The following is a 21,733-nucleotide window of genomic DNA, read 5'->3' on the forward strand; positions in this document are numbered from 1 at the left end:
ATATTTTCGCTACAAGTTTAGATACACATTTGGAAAAACAAAGTCTTCATTACATACTTATTATTAGTTCAGTTGGGACTGCAATGCATGTATGCTTTTAAAGTTAAGGTGTCTATCGATCTTGTCAAAATGTCGGGTATAATAGGCAAGCAAGAGAATAGGAAAGTTACTGTTAAACTTTACAGTGCGCAAATAAAGCATCTTTTGGTGGAAAATAAAATAGCTGTTATATTAAACGTTTGACAATTTTTACATTTAAAAATTATCCATTTACTCATAGTTTTGCTACATCCACAGCGGAAGATTTCAGAAAAAATTAACTCTTTTACAAATTCTTGTGAAATTTTGCTCATGTAATTAAATGAAGAAAAGGTTTTCAATTAAGGATTATGAAATGTGTAGTCTAAAATTATGGATATTTTTTTTGTTTGTATAATATACACATCACACTTTTAGCAAATTTACTGCGTATTGCTGAATTTCACAGCCTTTAAAAGAGTTGTTGTTGTTGTTGTAGGGTTTAACGCCATTTTTCAGCACACGATAGGCCATACATGGCGGCCAGTATTAATGGTGGAGGAAGAAACCGGGAAATTCCCGGAGAGAACCACCGACCCTCCAGAAGCTACTGTCAAGCTTTCTCACATACCAGTAACCCACATTGGCTGAATCTAAGACTCGAACCCACGCAGGCAGAGGGGAGATGGCAGTGATCTGGAATGGTGAGCGCTTTAGACCACTCGGCCACTCGGAGTCCCCTTTGAAAAAGTATTTTGATAATAGAGTCAAAACACAGATTAATTTGGAATATGAGGCTTTGACATTACAAGGTCCGTGTATAAAGTATAAAAAAAAAGAAGGTAACGGCTCTTCCTTTTACACTTTAAAGTACCGCTCCGGTGACCTAGTGGTTAGAGCGTCCGCCTCGGATGCGGGAGGTCGCGGGTTCTTACCCGACCGAGTCATACCAAAGACTTACAAAAATGGTACTAACAGCTGCCTCGCTTGGCGCTCAGCATTAATAGGTTAGTGTTAGGACTGGTCGGCCTGGTGTCAGGATAATGGGACTTGGTGGGACATCATGATACATGTCTGCGGCTGGTCCGAGTTTCCTCTGACCCTTGCCACCCCATTTTAGTCTGCAGCATGATGCCCCAGTGCTAGACATCACTATAATCTGTCACACTGCAGACATCGTAGCGATATGACTGAAAAATTGTTAAGCTACGTTAAAAATCTAAATCACACACACACACACACACACACACACACACACACTTTAAAGTACAGGAAGTGACAATGTTCAAGCAGAGCTAGGTTGTTTTTGATAGATGCACACCTGAAGTCAGGCCAAGCAGTATACTCCTCAACCTAAAATACACACATCAGACACCAAAAATAAAGAAAACTTAAAGTTCTGCTGAAAATATCTATTACGTCTAAAGTCTTTTCAAAATCGCCATATTTTTCACTTAAATTAACCTGGGATATTAATTTTTTTCGAAATCACACTTTTGCGAGTACAAAACAATAGAGCGAAACCATGAACATGGAAATAAATGCGAATCTAACGCAGAATGGTTTCCATCCATCGAATTTCACTAAGACGTTTGTGTCGATTGTGTTCTTTAGTATCTCGGCAAAATCGTCACTTTTCGAATTCAAGTTATAACCCAAGGTATATTGTGGTTCTATTTAGAATTTATATGAAAGGGCCTTCTGAGTTATTGATATAGCTGATAATGGATGTACTAGAATAAACTACGTTTATGTTACCTAATTTCGATTCTACCTACAATTTTTGAATGATCCTATTAACATATTAAATGTCTAAAGGAAACAAAATCCTTTTGAAAGTGTACTGTTAAAATACAAGTCATGCATGTCAATTAGACGTTCAGTACCAACTATTTCATTAATGGGTCTCACTTTATTGGAATGTGATGGCACTGAGGATGGCGTACCGTACACTCTCGGTACTAAACAAGAAACGAATCGCAAATAAAGGACAGTAAAGTTACATGCAAATAAAGTTACCCCGTCTAGTTTATTTATCATTCATTTCCAATCAGTTATCCACAGTTATTGTACATGATGCCAGGTTTGCAATAAACAACGTCCAATAGAGCATTCTTCGACTACCGCTGTATAAAACGAGATTATCGTATTATCGCGGCAAATGTTATACTGATTGATTGATTGATTGATTGATTGATTGGATTTACGTCGCGTTCGTCCAGAAGGGCATGTACGACGGGTTTATTCCCTCACAGCGGAATGCTAAATGTTCCAGGGGTAAGGAATTAGTGCCACATCCCAAATGTTATACTGATGTGCTATTAATTTATTTATTTTAAAGTCAGATTTTGCATTATACAATAAGAATCATTAGCTTGTTGGACCTATTTTACTATTAACAATAAAACACACGTTTCTTCAAGAGTCTTTTTATTATTAAGCTTTACATTTTTTTAAGACGGTGCTTAAATACTCATGCACAATGGCTGGTCAATGCATGCTTAAGCTAATTTCCTCCCCCAAAGTTATAATCTGTGTTTACAATACAATACATAGATGTCAATTAACATAAAAATGATGTACATTGTTTACAATATTTTTTGTTGATAATGTCTGGCAGACAATATCCAACAGTATTATTTACATGAATGCTGATTTTAAATATATACAAAGAAATAAGCAGACATTGTAAAACATACTATGCACACTTATAGGGAATAAAATCTTCCATCACCATGCAAACAGTTATGCAATCAGTAGCTAATATCAAATAGATCCTGTACTTTCTTAAGGCAGTTATGATGTTTTCTGGAAAAATAGCTCTTCCATTCTGACTTTGTAAGTTTCCTCTTTGATAAGTAAAAGAATTAAATGCATTTTGTATAGTCATTTCATTGGTACTCTTGTAATATAATATTTAGTATGAATTAATGTTATAATTTCATTTTTATATAATATTTTGGCATATTGTCAATTATATCAATAGATAAAGTTATACACGATTGCAACATTCCAGTATGATGTCAAGGTTTCAGCACAGTAACTCTTATTGTCTACCATGGTTCTGGCAAAGAGCAAAATGTAAACAAGGTCAATCATGTGTTTATACTTGCGTCATTGTAAACCATCATGAAGTCAATGACTTTTTCTGCCAAGCCTATTGATTTGGTCTTTAATATCAGATGTAGAAAACATATTTAGAGTTAAAGGGAACAGAAATCTTTGATACATTTTCTATTGATTCAATGCTTTCTTATTTATTTCCAGAGAGGGAAACATTATTGAGATAATTTGTTATTAGTTAGTATGAAACACTTCCATGTACCAAAACTACCATTATGAATTACCTGCAGATGGTGCAGGTATCGATTTACAATGGAAATAGTCAATACCAAAATATTAGGGACCCATGAGAATAGGATGAGAAGCAAGCATACCTTTAAATGGTGATTATTCACTTTAATTGGATACATACATCTACTTTCCTTTTTTGAAAGGTCATTATTTACACCATGAAATAAACATGGCAAAATAATTGTTAAAGTACATAGACATTTCTGGATGAGGCTAACCTTAAGGCTTGAATGAGTATAAACTGTGATGGTGCAATGAAAGCTGTACATTTTGGAAAAAATGTACACTACCCTGTTATTTATTATGGTAGACGCAATGTCCTCTTTTTTTGACCTAGATTAGTATCTGGCCACCATTGCAAAAGCCCAGAGTGATACAAACTTCTCATCTTGAAGTTGGTTTATAATATTTAAGGTGCAATTGTGACTTGATCTATTGATTTATTATATAGAGAGCAAGAGTGGAGGAGTGTAGTGGGACTTGAGATACATGCTCAAATACAGTCAGAAAGCAAGCTTTTCTCAGGAGCCTCTACAAAGTATGCTGGCAGTACTAACACACAAGTCTCCATTTTTGATGCTGCAATACCAGGGACTCTTCCAGTTAGTATGACAGACATAAATGAATTTCAATGTTGGCAAGTCATCCTTCAGTTAATATTATCTTTGTGATCTGACAGTTGTTCAGTACAGTATTACTGATTAAATATCTGAAATGATGTAAGATTGTTGCTTTATGTGCATTTTTTAGTAAGTTTTTATTAAGGAAAACTTTTCTGTTGAGCTTATCTTGGTTTAAGCTTGACAAATTGATTATGTCTTCATCAAGTTGTATCCATCTGGGCATTTGTCCACATCCTAGATTATGGTCAATGTTAAGGTATTTTAGATTGAACTTAATGGTAAATTTTTATACTTCCTTTCTAAATTAAAGGTTGGCTAAAAAAAATGGTGTTACATTGTATATTGTTTTATCAAGAAGACAAGATCATTGCCAGTAAAAGAAATAAAAACAAGTTTGACAATCCATGTATTGTACAGATATCTATATATGTCATGTACATGTATGTGGTATAGCTGTATTGTGATTTTGAAGCAAATTTTCTAACATGTTGACAGAATACCACCTGATGAAATTAATTCTATCTCCAACATTTTAATACATTGTTCCATCAAGGAATTTGTTTTAGAAGGGAGGAGAAAAGAGGCAGTTTTGCTGAAACAAGGGGCACATTTTGGAGTAGATTCACTTATTTGTTTGTGTTAAAAGGATTTGATGCAAATGATGAAATTTCAGATGTCATCTCTTGGGAATTAGAAACAGACAAAGCATATTCCTGTGTTTATCCAAAACTGAAAAAGCAGAAAATTATTAGAATAAATAGCGGATTACACAGTTTCAAGTTAGTATTTTTGTGATCTTGATAGAGGCATAGGTGGTGGGGATTCTTGAATGGCAAAGGGCAGAGACTAGGAGTGCTCAGAGGGTGGGATGAGTGTAGTGCCCATGTACTTTGATCTAAATAGGTCACTGTTAATGTCATAAAGAATTAAATATGTCACCACCACCATGCACATTGATGTTAGTTTTGTGTTTTCTTTTCATTTATTAATTATTGAATTCATCTCATTATTTATTCAAGGTTCTCAATCGACGCAGTATTGAGGTAGGAATCAGGACAGCAGCAGCTCTGGGATGTAAAATAAGTCAGATATCAAAATTTGACAGGAAGCATTACTTCTATGCAGATCTTCCAGTAAGATAATTGTCAACAGGTGTTTGAAATGAGTGTAGATAGGATGAGCTCTTTAATTTCATGCATCTGTTCTTTCAAGAAAAGTGTAAATATAATTTTAAAAATTGTTTTTAAATTTGCTTTCTTTTTGTCTCATATTTGACTTTCATCATAAACTGTGTTAAACATGCTTTTTGAAAATTCAGTAATACCAAAAAAAAGACACAGTTAACTTCAAGTTTGTGCCATGAAATGGTGCCAATCAGTATCGTTTCCCGGATTATATTCCTTTGAATCGGTACTGCATTGAATGCGGGAGGTTGCCGGTTTGAACTCTGGCCAGGTCATACCAAAATACATAAAAATGCTACTAACAGCAACTTTGCTAGGCGCTCAGCATTAAGAGGTTAGAGTTAGGACTGGTCGACCTGGTGTCAGGACAATGTAACTGGGAGGGACATCATGCTACATGTCTGTGGCATGATTCTTCAGTGCTAGACATCACTATAACCTGCCACACTTCAGACATCATAGTGATACGACTGAAAAATTGTTAAAGCTATGTTAAAAACACAGATCACACACACACCTTCGGAATAAAAGCAAAATGGTATTTCTTTGTCCAACATTCACATCCATTTTCTTAAAGATCCATGGAAGCAGTTTAGTTTTCTTTCTGGTAAATACTATCAATATATCTATTTACAAATCTGTTTGACTGCTCCGGTGGCCTAGTGGTTAAAGCATCCGCCTTGGATGCAGGAGGTCATGGGTTCGATTCCTGGTCGAGTCATGCCAGAGACTTACAAAATGGTACTAACAGCCGCCTCGTTTGGTGCTCAGCATTAAGAGGTTAGTGTTAGGACTAGTTGGCCTGGTGTTAGGATAATGTGACTGGGTGGGACATCATGATACATGTCTGCAGCATGATGCCCAGTGTTAGACATCACTAGAAACTGTCACACTGCAGACATCATAGTGATATGACTGAAAAATTGTTAAAGCTACATTAAAAACCCAAATCACACACACACACACATACACACACACACACACAAATCTGTTTTGCAGACTTTATTTATTTGCAGATGTTCTCTCTTTTAAAAACACAGATCTCACAACTCTTAACATGAATTTTATTGTTCAGTTGTAGATATTATCATATCTAGTGATTGTGTTATTTGGCTTAAGAATTTGTATGTTTTCTTATCCCCACACATGAAATATCATGCAGTTGCAAACAGTGTTTTCCCATTCCAGTTTTAGAAGGAGCTGCACCCAGTCTTCTAAGGTGGCACCCTTCCCTGTATGTTGTGTGGTCTGCTTTCTTTAGGGTCTCCCCAGTATTAAATCCCAAGGTTATGTCTACTCCTTATGGTAACATCCTAAATGTTTGAGCACTAACTTGTCATCATTGATTTATTTATTCAGTTGCCATCCAAATATTATATGAAATGCTCCAGCAAAGTGACAAAAATGCCATCTTCCATATAAGGGATGCTGTCGGAATAGACCTTTCACATTAAAATATTCTGACAGTTATGGAGGCTGTCAAAATAGACCTTCCACATTAAAATATCCTGACAGTTAACTAATATGGAGGCTGTCAAAATAGACCTTCCACATTAAAATATCCTGACAGTTAACTAGTATGGAGGCCGTCGGAATAGACCTTCCACATTAAAATATCCTGGCAGTTATGGAGGCTGACTAGTTATCTCATTGAAACACTTCACATACTCACGTCCCACTTGTTTTGTTGTAAACACAGTTGTTTTTCTGTTTGGCTAAATATCGGGCTTGGTTGAACTATTAAAGACTCAACTATAGTACACATACACTTTCATTTGTTTGCAACCCTTACTGATCTTAAAAACAAAAAGGCATCGAGGATATTAAAAACACACAGAACTTTGACACTTCATTAAGAATATATAATGTTTAACCTGAGTGTCACCAGGGGATCCCAAACTTGGTTAACGTTTTAGCATTTTAGTAACATGGTCACCATAATTGAATAGGTGAGTCTGTGTTTTCAAGCAATAGATGTGATGCAGTTCACCATCGTTGATAATCTCAATAATTCTTTAAATTTTCGAGTTACATATCTTTGAACACATTTATGCAAGAGTTCCTCCTTTTTATATTGTTCAGTTTATTTTAGAAATTTTAAAACTAGACATATAAATTTTTAATGAGATGACAGTTTTAACTTTAATGGACTGTTTTAGAATCCAGAAAAGGACAGTGAGCAGTCTGTCTGCTCATTTACATCCAGGGCTTCTATTTGGCTTGAAATGCAGTAAGTTGACTGTTAATTATGTGCATTTTTATGTCTTTGATGCTTTTCATTTTAAAATTGGGGGGTTACAAACAAATGAGAGTGTGTGCCTTTTATAGATTAATTACTAAATACTTAGGTTATTTTCTAATTATCCTTGCATAAATAGTTCCAATATTTTAGTACAGCTTGCAGGCAAAATTTCATGTTGTAAGCCAGTTCAAACTGGCTGCATTAAATGTATTAAGTTTTCTGTTTCATGTAGCATAAAAAATTTCTTACAGGCGGGATACCAGATCACTCAGCAGAGACATCCTTTAGCCAGAGATGGCAAGGTGAAATACCTGGTATACAACACTGACAACTGGAATAAATACAAGTGGAAAACAGCCAGCATTATACAGCTTCAGCTTGAACAGGACAGTGGCAAGAGCCTGCATGATGCAGATCAAAACAGAAGTCTGATTGATCTGAACAGAGCTGGTAGTTGATTCATGATGTATCGTAGCAATTCTCTGCCCCAAAATATTAATACTTGACAGTCATGACGTAAATCATGATAATTGTTTGTATATTATTCCCAGCTTGGGGGCCCCGAGTGGTCTAAACGTTCTCCATTACAGATCACTGCCATCTCACCTCTGTCTGCGTGGGTTCGAGTCTTGGATTCTGCCAATGTGGGTACGTGAGAAAGCTTGCCAGTAGCTTCCCGAGGGTCGGTGGTTCCCTCCGGGGATTTCCCGGTTTCTTCCTCCACCATTAATACTGGCCGCCATGTATGGCCTATCATGTACTGAAAAATGGTGTTAAACCCTACAACAACAACAACAACAATTCCCAGTTTGATGCAATTTTTTAAGTCATTCACAGGAACATAACTCAGTCATATGTTGGAAAATGTTGAGAATTGAACATGACCTCTGTATTCTTAATGTAAATTCTTATAACCAGTTTGATTTAAGTTTATAATGTTTTTTAAATGTTATTTATTACAATCTGTGCCTCACCTTGAAAGATGATAAATATCTTTCCATCTATATATCTTGTCAACAATAGGAAGTAACGGATCTACTTATCTTGATTCTGCTATGTGGTCACCCATATCCAGGTGGTTACGAGTTTGAACTTTAGCTTGCAAGTATAAACAATGCCTTCAAGGAATCCATTTATAATTGATTTTGACCATCCAACATTTATTTTCAGTGTTATAGTAATTTAAAAAGCAATATACCTGGTGTTTACCAAATTGATGGAGACATCTATATACTAGCTTTGTTGTATAGAGATTTGATGAAACTAGGACCGTTTTTGACCCAGCTTTGCAGTGCACTGAGTATAAGTCCCTATCACTGGCATGACCATGACAAAAATAATATTTCATCCACAGCACAGTGACCAACAGGTCCAGCTGTCCAGGCAATGTATGTTTTAGCCATTTATGAATCACCTGAGACTGGCAAACAAGGCATCACTCAACAATTTCTAAAGTAACAGCATTCTATATCCAGTTGACTGCACTGGCCAGCTGACCAGTTAGTCCAGCCTTATTCATGATACTAGTACATGGTGAAGCAGCATCACATTTGGAGCTGTCTGGCCCAGTCTTAATGACCACACCTGACTAACATGTCCCAGTCAGGCCATGCTCTGTGCTGGAAATGACTCAGCCAGCCCTGCTAGCAGATCCAACATGTGGAACTTTATTAGCATGGTGATGATTTTGCATCAAGAATGATATACAGAATGCTGTACCACTGGATGCAAAGCATATGGGAGGAGAAATAATACCCATATCAAGAAGGGGCGGACAGGGATTGGCCTGAATATTTCAGTCCAACTATGTACTGGCAGCCAAACTTTCAACTTAGAAATTCAGTATGGATTTTATAACCAATAGATCTTTAAAAAAACTAAGAGGAAAAAAAAAGATGATACGTCTACCCCGTTTGGTTCAAAAGTTATTGGTAAAAATATTCTTCATAAAATGCCAAGATTTTCCACAAATTTGTCAAAATTACATAAATGGCCAAATTAAGTAGTTGATATTATTGAAACTAATTGCAGTTTAAGTCTGGAACTTTCCAGCTCTCTTATTTTCTATACAGAGACTTTGCTTAATTCTTTTTGGGAATTGAATTCTGTGAAATAACAATGTACCAGACCCCCAAAATTAAAGATCTTCACTAAACTGGTAAATGGCAATTACAGGCAAAATGTTAAAAAATCTATATTTTGGCCATTTATTTTTCAAGTTTTAAAATTTGAAGTGTATTGTGTTGAGATTGCTGTAATCTATCTAATGATCCTATATCCTGAGGATTTAAGAACAACATTTATTTTTTAACATCACCCCACCTCCCTTGGCAGAACTCGCATGACATCAACATGCAACAACAAAGTAAAATCGGTACTGTGCAGAAGAGCACAACCAATAACAATATTTTATTGAAATGTAAAAAGCATTTTATGGCAAATTCAATACCAAAATTATCATGTCTGTTTGGAAAATCCTGTCAGCATTGCTTAATATCATAACTTCAGTTCTAACATCATAAAACAAACACAGCAGGAAAACTTTATTGAAGAATGTTAGCTAATTCCTTAATTACAACTTACACCATATCAGGATAACAAGTCTTATTTGAATGTTAGAAGTTATCCAGGTTTTGCTGGAATGCCAGTAGTCTTTCTTTCAAAATATTTGGATGTTTTACCATCCAAACGCAGACATTTGCTGAGCCATGCTCAAAATCAGATATAAAAACATACTTGGCATTCACGTCTGCCTCATCAGGTACATCAGGCCAATAATAAGCATCATCTCTGATCATGCAACACTCTGAGAAATTTACAGTCCCTACAGTTTTTGCTTTGACAGCAGTCACCTCTTCAATGTAATATTCACTGTCATACAGCACACCTGCTGTGATGCCTGTTTGAGCAAATTTAAAACTGTCACATTCCCTCAGACAAGGCATATTAGGAGCATCTTGACTTTCTTCCTCTGGCTGCTCTGCTATCAGTTCATCTGCCTCTTCATTTGTTGCAGCCTTTAGGAACTCCTTCAATTTCTTCACCATTTGTTTAAAGGGCAAACTAGTTTTAAGGAGTGGCAACATCAGTTGTAGAATGACCCTGTGATACTGCAGTTTATCCTTGATTGCACCCAGTCTTCCAGTTCTGTTTCTTGAAATATTGCAACACCCTGCCTACATCTGCAGCAGTCCTGCATGGGCAATCATGGTTTTTCAGAGTTGCAAGAATTGTCATCACCTGAGCTTGCTTTTTTGCAAGTGCTGCCTCTTTTTTGGCCTTCTTTTCCTCCAGCTGATGCCTCTTTATTTCAACTGCATCCATTTCTTCTTCTTCTTGTTTTGCTCTGAAAGACTGTGCCAGGCATGCAGAATTCTGGAACAAAAAGTTTTCCTCTCAGTCAGGGATGCCAGAAAAGAAGACACTGCCTTATTTCTCTTCAGCATGTTCAGCATAGACAGGTGATGTGCCGAAGCATTCTGGCACTTGAAAAGGCTGAAGTCCAGATCTCCAAAGCACTGCTCCCTGTACCTGTTGGTCAGCTGACAGTGAGCAAGTTTGTGTTGATACTCTTCATCCTGAACAGCATGGTACTTGCCTGGTTTGTCTGGCATGAACTCTACAAACTGATGTTCAGCAACCTGGTTAAAGTGTTATCATGTTTAAAGAAAGGAAAAGAAATTGTGTATGCTCCAAACACAAATTCTTGTTCATGTCATTCAATAACGCTTTAGAATTGACAAAAACGTACAATTCAAATATTGATTCTAACGTTGCTTCTGCAGCAGCTCTCATTACTTGATGTATCTCCTTCTGCAAATTTGTATGCCTAAAACCATCTTGACATGAGGCTGAGCAAATCTTTTACAAATGTTCTTGAATTTGATCAGAAGTGACAGGAGATTTACTTTTAAGCTGATGGAGCTGGATCAAAAACTTGTAGGTGATGACATCTTGCTCTTGATGCTCAAGGGCTATGTTTTTCCTTGTGTCCTTTTTAATCAACCACCTAGACATACGGTGGAAGTCTTCATTCTCTGTAAAAGTGCAAAATAGCACAGTTAATAATTTATAAGACCTGTATCAGTGTAAGAATTGGGAAACTGAATTTGTTTTTCTTCCACAGTTTGAAACTTAAGATATATTACATTGTTAAAATATTTATCAAAATTTTAAGCTATTTTTGTATATTCTAGATTGAGATCTTCAGGTCATATAATTTTAGAAGTTTTAACTTTGTGAGCACATTTTGGGGGGGGTTTACAAGAAAGAAAACTGTTTTGATATATTTATACATAATACCAAATCATGACACTTCTGAAATATTTTGATTGGGAGTATGGAAATGTGTTTTTTATTATTTATGTAGCCAAGCAATGGACAGCGATTAAGTACTATTCTTGTATATTAACAAAGTGTTGATTTCCCATAGAGACCAATGAAAAATAACAAGGAAACATCGACCAAGAAATATTTTGATGAAAACAACAGAAAGAAGAGATACTTTGTAAGAGAGAAACTAACTTCTGGTTTTTAGATGTCCAAGAACTGTAAAGAAATGAGCAAAAAAGCAAGCACTACACAAAATATTTATGCACAGAATGATTAATTATTCACTCATTTTACTAATTCATTGAATCAGTATAGATAGTTATTTTTTATTAAAATTAAATCACTCTTGCACTCTCGGAATGCAAGATATGCTAACACTTGGAAATTGTGAACTTCCTGTCGCAGTATACACACACATTTTATCGAAGAGATTCTTATTTAATCCATTAAAATATCAAAAAGGAAATGCATACAAATATTCATAAATGTTTGGAAAAGCAAGAAAAACATTACTTACCAATGTGCTGTTGCAATTTCTCACATACGAGGCCAAAATCTGGATCACTTGCCAATCTGAAGTCAGCCATTTAATTCGGAATCACCTTACAGTGCGTGACTTGAGACATTTGAATAGGACCTTGCAGTTGGCTGCCTTTAATGAGACCTTGAAGTCATGAATACCATTAAATTCAGCAAAAGTTGGGCTTTCTTGTGCATATAGGTATCGCATTAATTTTAAAAAATGGCATAGACATTTTGCCATAAAAATTAACCTATATTTTTTAAAGCTTTCCAAGAGAATTTAGTTTAAACATTTATTTTTCAACTTATATGAAAATAAAGGCTATTCTCTGTCCTACAGTGTGGATTTGGAGTTTGAATGGAATTTCCCTAGAGAATTCGATATCTCTTACTTTCACTGTGAGGTGTTCAACTGACCGAATTGTGCCCAACAGTGAAACTGTGGCTTTTTTGGATGCAAATTACTGTTCATTCACTTATTTTCATCAACAAAGCAAGCAAACAGTTAAAAAGAGCAAGAAATGAGTTTTATTTCAGCATAAATTGTAATGTTGCATCTACAATGACAATATGTCTGGTAGAAAATGATCATTTTTATGGAGCTCTGCTTAAAGTACTACACGTCTTAATGGAGGTTGCCAGTATCTAGTCCAACCATGGAAAAGACAGGATTCAGTTTTGGGATGGCAGTTGAAGACATATAAGATTATGCCATTGTCAGAATGCCCTCCTCCACCATCAGTTAATATTGCATACAAAGTCAGGGCCATGGTGGATGTTGATGAAGAAAAAAATATCCATCCTTCAGAGTTTAATGGCTTTCTGTGCAAGTCCCTATTTTTGTGTGATCCCATCAGGGTGCATACCAGAGAATGGATCATTATCAACAAATATTACATTGATAATTTTGAGCAACAACTGCAATCTTTTTGTGCCAAGGCAAGTTATGGTTAACCATATTCCCTTAACTTCTGTATTCAGGCTGGGTGAGGACACTGAAAATAAGGTAGATTTTCCTTCTCCAATCCTCCTTTCCACCATCAATGACATGCTATCCTTCCCATTCACTGGCAGTCCTCCTGTTACACCAGACGTTAATGAACCTGTTTGTGATAAATGAGTACAGAAGTTGATGGAACTTGTGCTCATGAAATGGCAAGTGGAAGGTATTGCGAAAACTGGACTTCTTGGGTTTAGATTCCAGACTTTTTCTAGTTATGTCAACCAGCAGAAATTTGATTTCCCTAGTAGACTTGGCCAGAGTCAATCAGTTTAATACTACCAAGAAGTTCAAGATGTAGACAGCGAGTTCCATCCTTCTGTCTATGTGAATTGATGAATGCAGGATAAGTCTTGTCCTGTCCAACACATATTTCCATATATATATTCACATGGTATCATGCAGTTACCTTCACTTTGGCTCTTGTGGGGCTGTGTACCAATTCCATGCCCTTCCATTTGGCCTCAATCATAGCCCTTGAGCCTCCACCAAGACATCGGACCTTGTCAATTCCGATTTCATGATGTCTTCCTCCACAGCGATGTCAGTGTGCCTGGATGGTACACTGCATAAGCATTCACCTCATGATATGAACAGTCTTGTATACCTCATTCACGGATGGATAGTCAATGTGGAGAAATCAGATTTCACATATCAACTTAGTTCATCTGCCTCCCAAACACATGCATCAGAGATGGTGTCTGCCAGGACATTTATTTTGACCATGAGTGTCTTTAACTCCTTGGCCTGGTTATTGCTTCAGCAGACTTCTTATACCTTGATTCCATTTACATGTACCTGCTGCACATTGCCTTTCTGGTACATTGATGCCTGATCTCTGGTTGTTAAGATTACAGATTATGATCTCAAACAATACAAACTCTTTCTGTTTCAGTGGCAACACAGAGAGTGGTTAGCAGCAAGTATACCTTTTTAAGTCCCACAAATGTAAATCAAGTGCTGTTCAGATGCCAGTTTGTTGCTTTTGGGGAGGGGGGCACACTTGCTGCTGGATTTTATGTAGATAAGTGGCAGCTGGACACTACATCAGTCTTCTGGAAATGAAGACCATTCTCAGTGCTTCAGTGTTAACTACCTCTTTAAAATAGAGGGGATATATTTGCTAGACCTTTACTAATATTATGGAATGGAAGGACCTTCACTGGTGTGCCTATATGGACATAGTACACAATTAATTTTACTATATGTTCTCTACATTTGTTTCTCAGTACTGACCTTTCCACTGTGTGACAATCAATGCAAATCATATGTTAATCTAAAATACCTTCAAAGATGACTTCACGGTGAAGTTCTTGTCAAAGGTTGACCTGCTCTTTTTTTAGATCATTGACTCTCAACATAACAGCATGTAACCAGAACACGTATTTCACTTCCGGATCATCACCAAGGCCTTATTACTCACTGTGCACTGTCGCCAAAATACATACAGACAACAACACCCTGAGCTCATATTATCAAGAATAAACAGTTACCTTTAAATCCCTACCAAAACTGCATAAATAAAACTCTTCTATCACCATCAAAATGAGAGAGGAAAAAATGTTCTAAAAATAGACTAGAACTACATTCGTGGGTACTGAACTGGAAGTATTAATTGTGATGTAATTCCTGACAGGCTCCATGTTTTACACCAATTTTAGTCAAACTTTTATATTTGCATGCTATACCTATTTCAACTTTATACATGAAGTCTTTTTGAATTTCCTTGCAAGGAAAACATGTGACACCTGTCAGAAAGTATGTAGTGCTGGTGTTCCACAGGGTGCAAGTTCTGGTCCAAGTGCTCTTGAGAAACCAAAACTAAATTTGCTATATCTTCCTTAATTATAGAATTTTTCAATGCAGTAAAAACCTAATTGTGATACAAGATAAGCCCTGTCTGAAAATATGTTTGAAAATTACAAATATTGATAAATTCAGTTTTAATGGCAAATTAAATAAACATTTAAATTTTAAAAACTAAATTTTATTGAAAACTTAAATTTTCATACAAGTTTTAAAACACAGTTTGACAAATTTTAGACAGAAAAGTTGACTAATGAATGATATTTAAAACAAATGGTAGTTTGGGTCTGTATAACTGATAACATTTTCCCCAGGGGTAGTGAAGCATCATAGCTCATAGTGATTTTGGCAGCAAACCGCAATATGCCTGTCCAGATGCATATAGGTGTACACACTAAAGAAACACTGACAGGTGCTATGTTCCACATTTATTGTGTCAGGTACTTAGGCAGTTGTTTCCATAACTAATAGCACATTCAGATTTAAAGTTCTAATGGGACCACTACCATGTTTTATAGCAAAAATGCATTCCATTTCAATGTCGATAACAACAAAAGGTGGCAATGGGATAGGAAAATAGTTTCTAGGGAGGTTCTACCTTACTGAAAAATGGTGCTGATCTCTCTCATGAAAACCTAAGCCATGTCTTTGAGGTGCCATGTTTCAGTGTGGTGATATGAACTAATCTTGGTCACTTATGGCAGTACACTGCACATGCCCTTATGAAACCATGCTATTACCACCAGACTACTCAGGAGAGCTTCCAAGCTAATCCAACTCTAACACTTTGTTCCAGATACCAGGCTAGACCTGAAAAGATACAATATGTTTCACTTAATTCTAGAAAACAGTAAGATCTATGTAAATGAAGTTAAAATGTGTTAGATATGGTGATTTCAAATTAACATTAAGGTTGCAAGCATGGGGGAAAATATTAAACTTGACAGAGTGACACTCAGAAATGTGAAGCAATGGCCATGTATTAAAGTGTTAAATTCATCCTAAAAGTATATGAGGTTTCTAGAAGCACATTTAGCCATTTACAAGTTAAATAACTGATCAGGTAGACTATGTATCATAAAGTTTAAGGCAATGTTGGGGCGGTGAGGTTTGATCATTGGTGTAAACATTATTACATACCAGTATACAGGAAAGTCAAGTGACAATATACTAAATTAGAATGTGTTACTATAAGCATTCTTATTCATGAGGGAAATAACAATTTTGGATATTGCAAGTGAATACAGCCAAATGTGGTCATAAAAATCAACTATAAGTACCAATAAATCCTATATCATCAGCTAAATGTGAAATTCTCATCCCCAAAACTTGTAAACAAGGATGGAAATTTGCATATGTGGGACATATACAATGTACTTGTTAAGATCAAATGTGCAAACATAATTCAAATTATCTATTTGAACATTTATATGGTATTTTGAAGAGTGTTGGTTACCAATTATTAAGCTCATTGATTGAATGGAATCAGATATCAGCTGATGTTTCAATACCGCACTCTGTCAAAGTACTAAATTGAAATATGTTACCATACATAGGCATATTCATGATGAAAATAACATTTTGGGATATTTTCAGTGCACATAGCCATAAATGTGCTTTACAGGTTCACTATAGGTAAAATGTCAGCCTATATGATGTACTGAATGTGAACTTTTGATCCCAAACATTCTAAAATGGATGTATATTTTTGTACATGTGGGATATGTAACCATGTACAGAGTTAAATTCAAATAATTTGTTTGAATGCTTCTTATGTAATCTTTAGAGTGTCAATTAACAAATAGTATTAGTAATTAATAATGCATAAATCAAGATGGATCATTAGAATTCCCATAACATCATATAGGCCACAATGCCGCACTACACCAATCAATATCTTAACCTAACTGAACAATAAAATGGAATGCATTTTGTATTCAACTTACATCATTTTGCTTTTTTCTTACATCCAAGGGTAAATATACCTGGGGGAAGCATATTTTATCCCTTTGACCTGTATTTCATTCTCAGACAGTTTAAAATGATTTAGTAGAGAACTTGAGTAGGTTCTAGTATAAAGTTTTCATCGCTGTCCTCTCACTAAATACCTTATAACTATGTTTATAAACAATTACTGAAGGCTATACAAGCAGATGTTTGTTACTCAGGAAGTGACCCCATCATAAACACATAAATTAACTGATTGGACCCCTAATAAATAGTCTGAATGGCCAATACAAATTATAATTTTGTCTTCATGTATTTTTAATGAAGGTCTCATTTTGACTACAAAGATATTTTCTCTGACAAAATGTGACAAAAATCCAACATTGGAGCTTTTATATGGTGTAGGAATACATACATGCTGATAACATTTAATACGATTCCCAAAAATATTATATATGTGCATTTTAGGGGTTTTTTAATTTATTTTTTTTTAATTTTTTTAAATTTTATTAAAATTTTTAAAATAAAAATTAATTTTTTACTTTTAATTTCATTCTTATATTTTAAAAGTCAATATACATGACATATTAAAATTTCATGTGTCTATCTTTAATAATAAAGATTTTATACCAATTTAAACTTTGCTCAAATACTGCCCTTACAGGACATAGTACACAATTAATTTTACTATATGTTCTCTACATTTGTTTCTCAGTACTGACCTTTCCACTGTGTGACAATCAATGCAAATCATATGTTAATCTAAAATACCTTCAAAGATGACTTCACGGTGAAGTTCTTGTCAAAGGTTGACCTGCTCTTTTTTTAGATCATTGACTCTCAACATAACAGCATGTAACCAGAACACGTATTTCACTTCTGGATCATCACCAAGGCCTTATTACTCACTGTGCACTGTCGCCAAAATACATACAGACAACAACACCCTGAGCTCATATTATCAAGAATAAACAGTTACCTTTAAATCCCTACCAAAACTGCATAAATAAAACTCTTCTATCACCATCAAAATGAGAGAGGAAAAAATGTTCTAAAAATAGACTAGAACTACATTCGTGGGTACTGAACTGGAAGTATTAATTGTGATGTAATTCCATATCATATAAACATAGAAGTCAGACACATCTCAGGCAGGCTCAGTATCCTGGTTGTCCATAATCAAGGAGAGACCAACTGCTTCTTATGGAGTAGTTCCTTCATTTGTTCATCTTCCGTCAAATCTGCACCTTATGGGACCGTCTAAATGTTAGACTTGTTTGCACTGAGGTGGGACAACAAACTGCCCACTTTTGTCTTTCCATTCCCTGACCCAGAGACATGGGCCATTAACATCCTTTCAGTCATCTGGTAGGCAATATGGGCATATGCCTTCCCTTCCAGTTCTGATTGGTCCTATCCAATGGGACAGATCCTGAATCAACAGTTTCCTTGATCTAGTGATGAATGTTCATAGTGACCACCATGCTGTCAGAAGAAACTCCTCTTTCACACCTGATCCATTAGGGATGCCCTGCATGAAATGGAGTTTTGCACTTCAGTTGTGGAGAGGATTGCAACAGCTAGATGACTTTTCACTTTGAAGGCATATGAAGGTATGTGGCATGTTTTTAAATGACTGATGTCATGCTAACACTGTTATGCCACTCTCAGCCTCCATCCTCCATCTAACTTTTTTTTTTCCCTCTTTCCATGCAAGAAGCTAGCCCCTATCACAATCAAGGTATACAGTCATAGGAGCTAAGACACATTCAGACACCATGGAAGAGAATATACTGGCTGTAACATGAGCCATTCTAACTTGCTGTCCAATTTTGACATCCAGACCATGCTCACTCACCTTGTTCCCAAAATGGAACCTCTCCTGGGGGTCTACAAGTGACTCTACTAATCTAGGTTTGATCTCATGTTTTTCACCTCACTAAAGCAGTTATCTTGCAGGACTTGCTTCCTGATAGTACTTGCTTCAGCTTGCAGGGTGAGTGAGCAGCAGTCACTTTCTATGGATAAAGACTACATGCAGTTCCATCCTGTTGGCTCAGCCATGCTAATTACACTACTCAATTTCATGTGTAAAATTGGATTACTGTTGATAGTCAACAAATATCTATCCACTCTTTAATCATCCCACTGAAAGAGGCAAATATGCAAGACCCAGTATGTGCCCCCAGATGCGAAATGAGGCATAAAGTATGTGTTGTGCCATCAAAGGCAGGAAAGCAATACATAATCCTACAAGTGCTGGTTGATTTGCTAAAAAGAGCTATTTGATCAGTGTATTCATAGCTCTCACAAGATGAGGTACAACTTAGGTAAATTTTATCTCATGAAATACGAGTAATTTCGATGAGATTGGCCTTTGAATGTAATGCCGCAATTGAAGACATAATAAAATCAGTTGGCTGGTACGCTCAGTCTGTAACCTTCATGACAGCACAATGCCAGTTCCAGGCATGACCTTGCAACTTTTGATGGATTTATCTGGAAAACATTTGAGCATAAGGCACTACTCAGGGTGCAGGATCCCACAGGTACTGCTCTCGTGTGTATAAATGCATAATCTTTGGTTGTGCTAACTTTTTGTTCTTAAGAGAAGTTATCCTTTCCATAGAGCAGTCATCATGCTCCTAGAGGGTGATGTGGGTAGAGGTTGGATGTTCAAACATTTCCTCCTCCTTTTGCCTATTCTCTGATTGAGCAATGTATTTGATAGAGAAAATACATACCTGATCACATTGCTATCAATCCTTCCCACCCTTCCCAGCAAATGTGGGTTTCCTGTTACAGGTTTTACTCAAGTTTAAACTGGTAAACATCCTGGATATGGGTGGTCACCAAGTGGGAATGAGGGGAGTTAATATGTAAGAGTGATTTCCCCTTGTCCTCATGTATAGAGAGAAAGCTGTTTTGTTTTTCATCTTTCAGGGAGGGCTGGATATTTAGGTAAGAGAGAAGGTAATTTTCCTAATATTAATTTGATCAAGCAACTTTCTCCTAGAAACAGGAATATAGCAACCTTACTGAACCATTGAGAATTAATTGTTCTTTGAGACATCAGCATTGACCCCCAAATACCCAGCTAAAATATCTTCTCAAATGCTACTCCATCAGACAGATAAGGAAGAGCCCAGCTCACTTGAGAAAAAACTTATCACATTATTGCTTCTTTCACTAATGTCATGTTTACGGCGTTTGAAATTTATTTATAACATTATAAACTTGGAGCCTATCAATATTTAAATAATTAAATTAATTTCATTGTATGTATAAGAAATGTGTTCATTTGTGAAAGTTTCTGAAATGTAACAGGACATTCCATTTACCATGCAAGCAAACATAGAAGAGCTGTAAGGTGTAATTTGGATAAAGTTTGTAAGTTGACTCTGAGATTGACACAATTTATAAATTAGATCAATTGTATACTAGGTGTTGGCTTGATGGAGATAGTCACAGCCCCTGACTTTACTGATGGAGAAGAGGCTTCTAGTTTTGTACGGGAGCTGGTACTTATGCTCAGAAGACTAGAAACATGCAGTGGAAGGATGGAAGGTAGTAAATTGTTCATAAATGTTGTCAGCTACTATTATCTGTTTGATTATTATCTTATGTGAAATTCAGAGACCAAAATTATATTAAATTACATTTTTTTTTACAAAATCAACTGAAAAGTCATCTAAAACTATAGCTTGTATAATGTTTGAAAGAGTTCAGACACATAATTCCTGCATTCAAGCAATTTCCATTGGAGATATATATAGTGTAGACCTTACTCTGTTTCACGTATTCCTGTCTTTGTCATACATAATTAGTAACTTAAGACAGACCTGATGATTTGGGAGCAAAGGTTTGTATAAACTTTGACCTCAATATTTTATTTGTATTTTCTTTTCAACTTTTTCCATTTCAGTATTATATTTAACCAATGTATTGTCCCATTTCAGTTATTAGTCTCATGTTCTGAGAGTCCCATTTTAGCTTCTACATTATAAATTCAGTTTATTTAGTTGAATATAGATCATTTTATAATATTTTGTAACAGTAATATCTGGGTCAGATAGAAATACAAACAATTAAATAAGTATGTATCCCTTTTTCCCCAATATGTACATACACCATGCCCTGATTATCATAGCAACCATGGGAGCCATGGAGTATATCTCCTTATAATGAAGTGCATTATATATATAGCTAGACCATACCCTCATCCCATATCCATGTCATGGGCAATGTTGGAAAAATATAATTAAGCAGGGCTCCATGTTGCAAGTAAATTTCTTGAAATTTCAACCAGTAGTTCTAATTGGTGAGTAAATTTTTCAGAACAGTTGCCGGCTGGTGACAAAAAAAGAACAGTAAGAAAAGGCTCAGGCTTATTGATCACAGGGGCTCATCTCATTGTTTACAATTTACCTATCAGTCATGATACATGTCCTATAAAAGGCTACAAGGGGGGACACTTCTCATGTGACCTGTTTAAGAAACAATACTGATATTTCAAGCTATGTTTAGCACAGAGTAATTTGGCAACCAAATGTTTGCAAATGGCGACTTTATCTTCAGTTTGGTAGCCATTCTGCAACCATTATATTTAATCTAACTGGAACCCTGTTTTGTTTGTAATTAATTAATCAATTAACGCCGTAGATTTTATTATACATAGCTACAGTCAATGACAGTTAATTTGAAA

The 21,733-nt window shown here is 35.8% G+C and overlaps 1 protein-coding gene across 1 annotated transcript in view; it reads left to right on the forward strand.

Moving 5' to 3' along the window:
- Positions 1 to 1,551: 1,551 nt before the first annotated feature.
- LOC149796942 (glutamyl-tRNA(Gln) amidotransferase subunit B, mitochondrial-like) overlaps positions 1,552 to 21,733 on the forward strand; it is a 48,951-nt gene continuing 28,769 nt past the window's right edge. The window contains exons 1-5 of the mRNA XM_089961624.1: positions 1,552 to 1,678; positions 3,824 to 3,974; positions 5,015 to 5,128; positions 7,673 to 7,871; positions 20,473 to 20,595. Coding sequence (XP_089817750.1) covers positions 1,578 to 1,678; positions 3,824 to 3,974; positions 5,015 to 5,128; positions 7,673 to 7,871; positions 20,473 to 20,595 — 688 coding nt within the window. The 5' untranslated portion in view covers positions 1,552 to 1,577. The remainder of the gene's footprint in view (positions 1,679 to 3,823; positions 3,975 to 5,014; positions 5,129 to 7,672; positions 7,872 to 20,472; positions 20,596 to 21,733) is intronic.

This window comes from Sinohyriopsis cumingii, chromosome 6, assembly GCF_028554795.1.
Source record: "Sinohyriopsis cumingii isolate HCF-2022 chromosome 6, ASM2855479v2, whole genome shotgun sequence".
NCBI lineage: Eukaryota > Metazoa > Mollusca > Bivalvia > Unionida > Unionidae > Sinohyriopsis > Sinohyriopsis cumingii.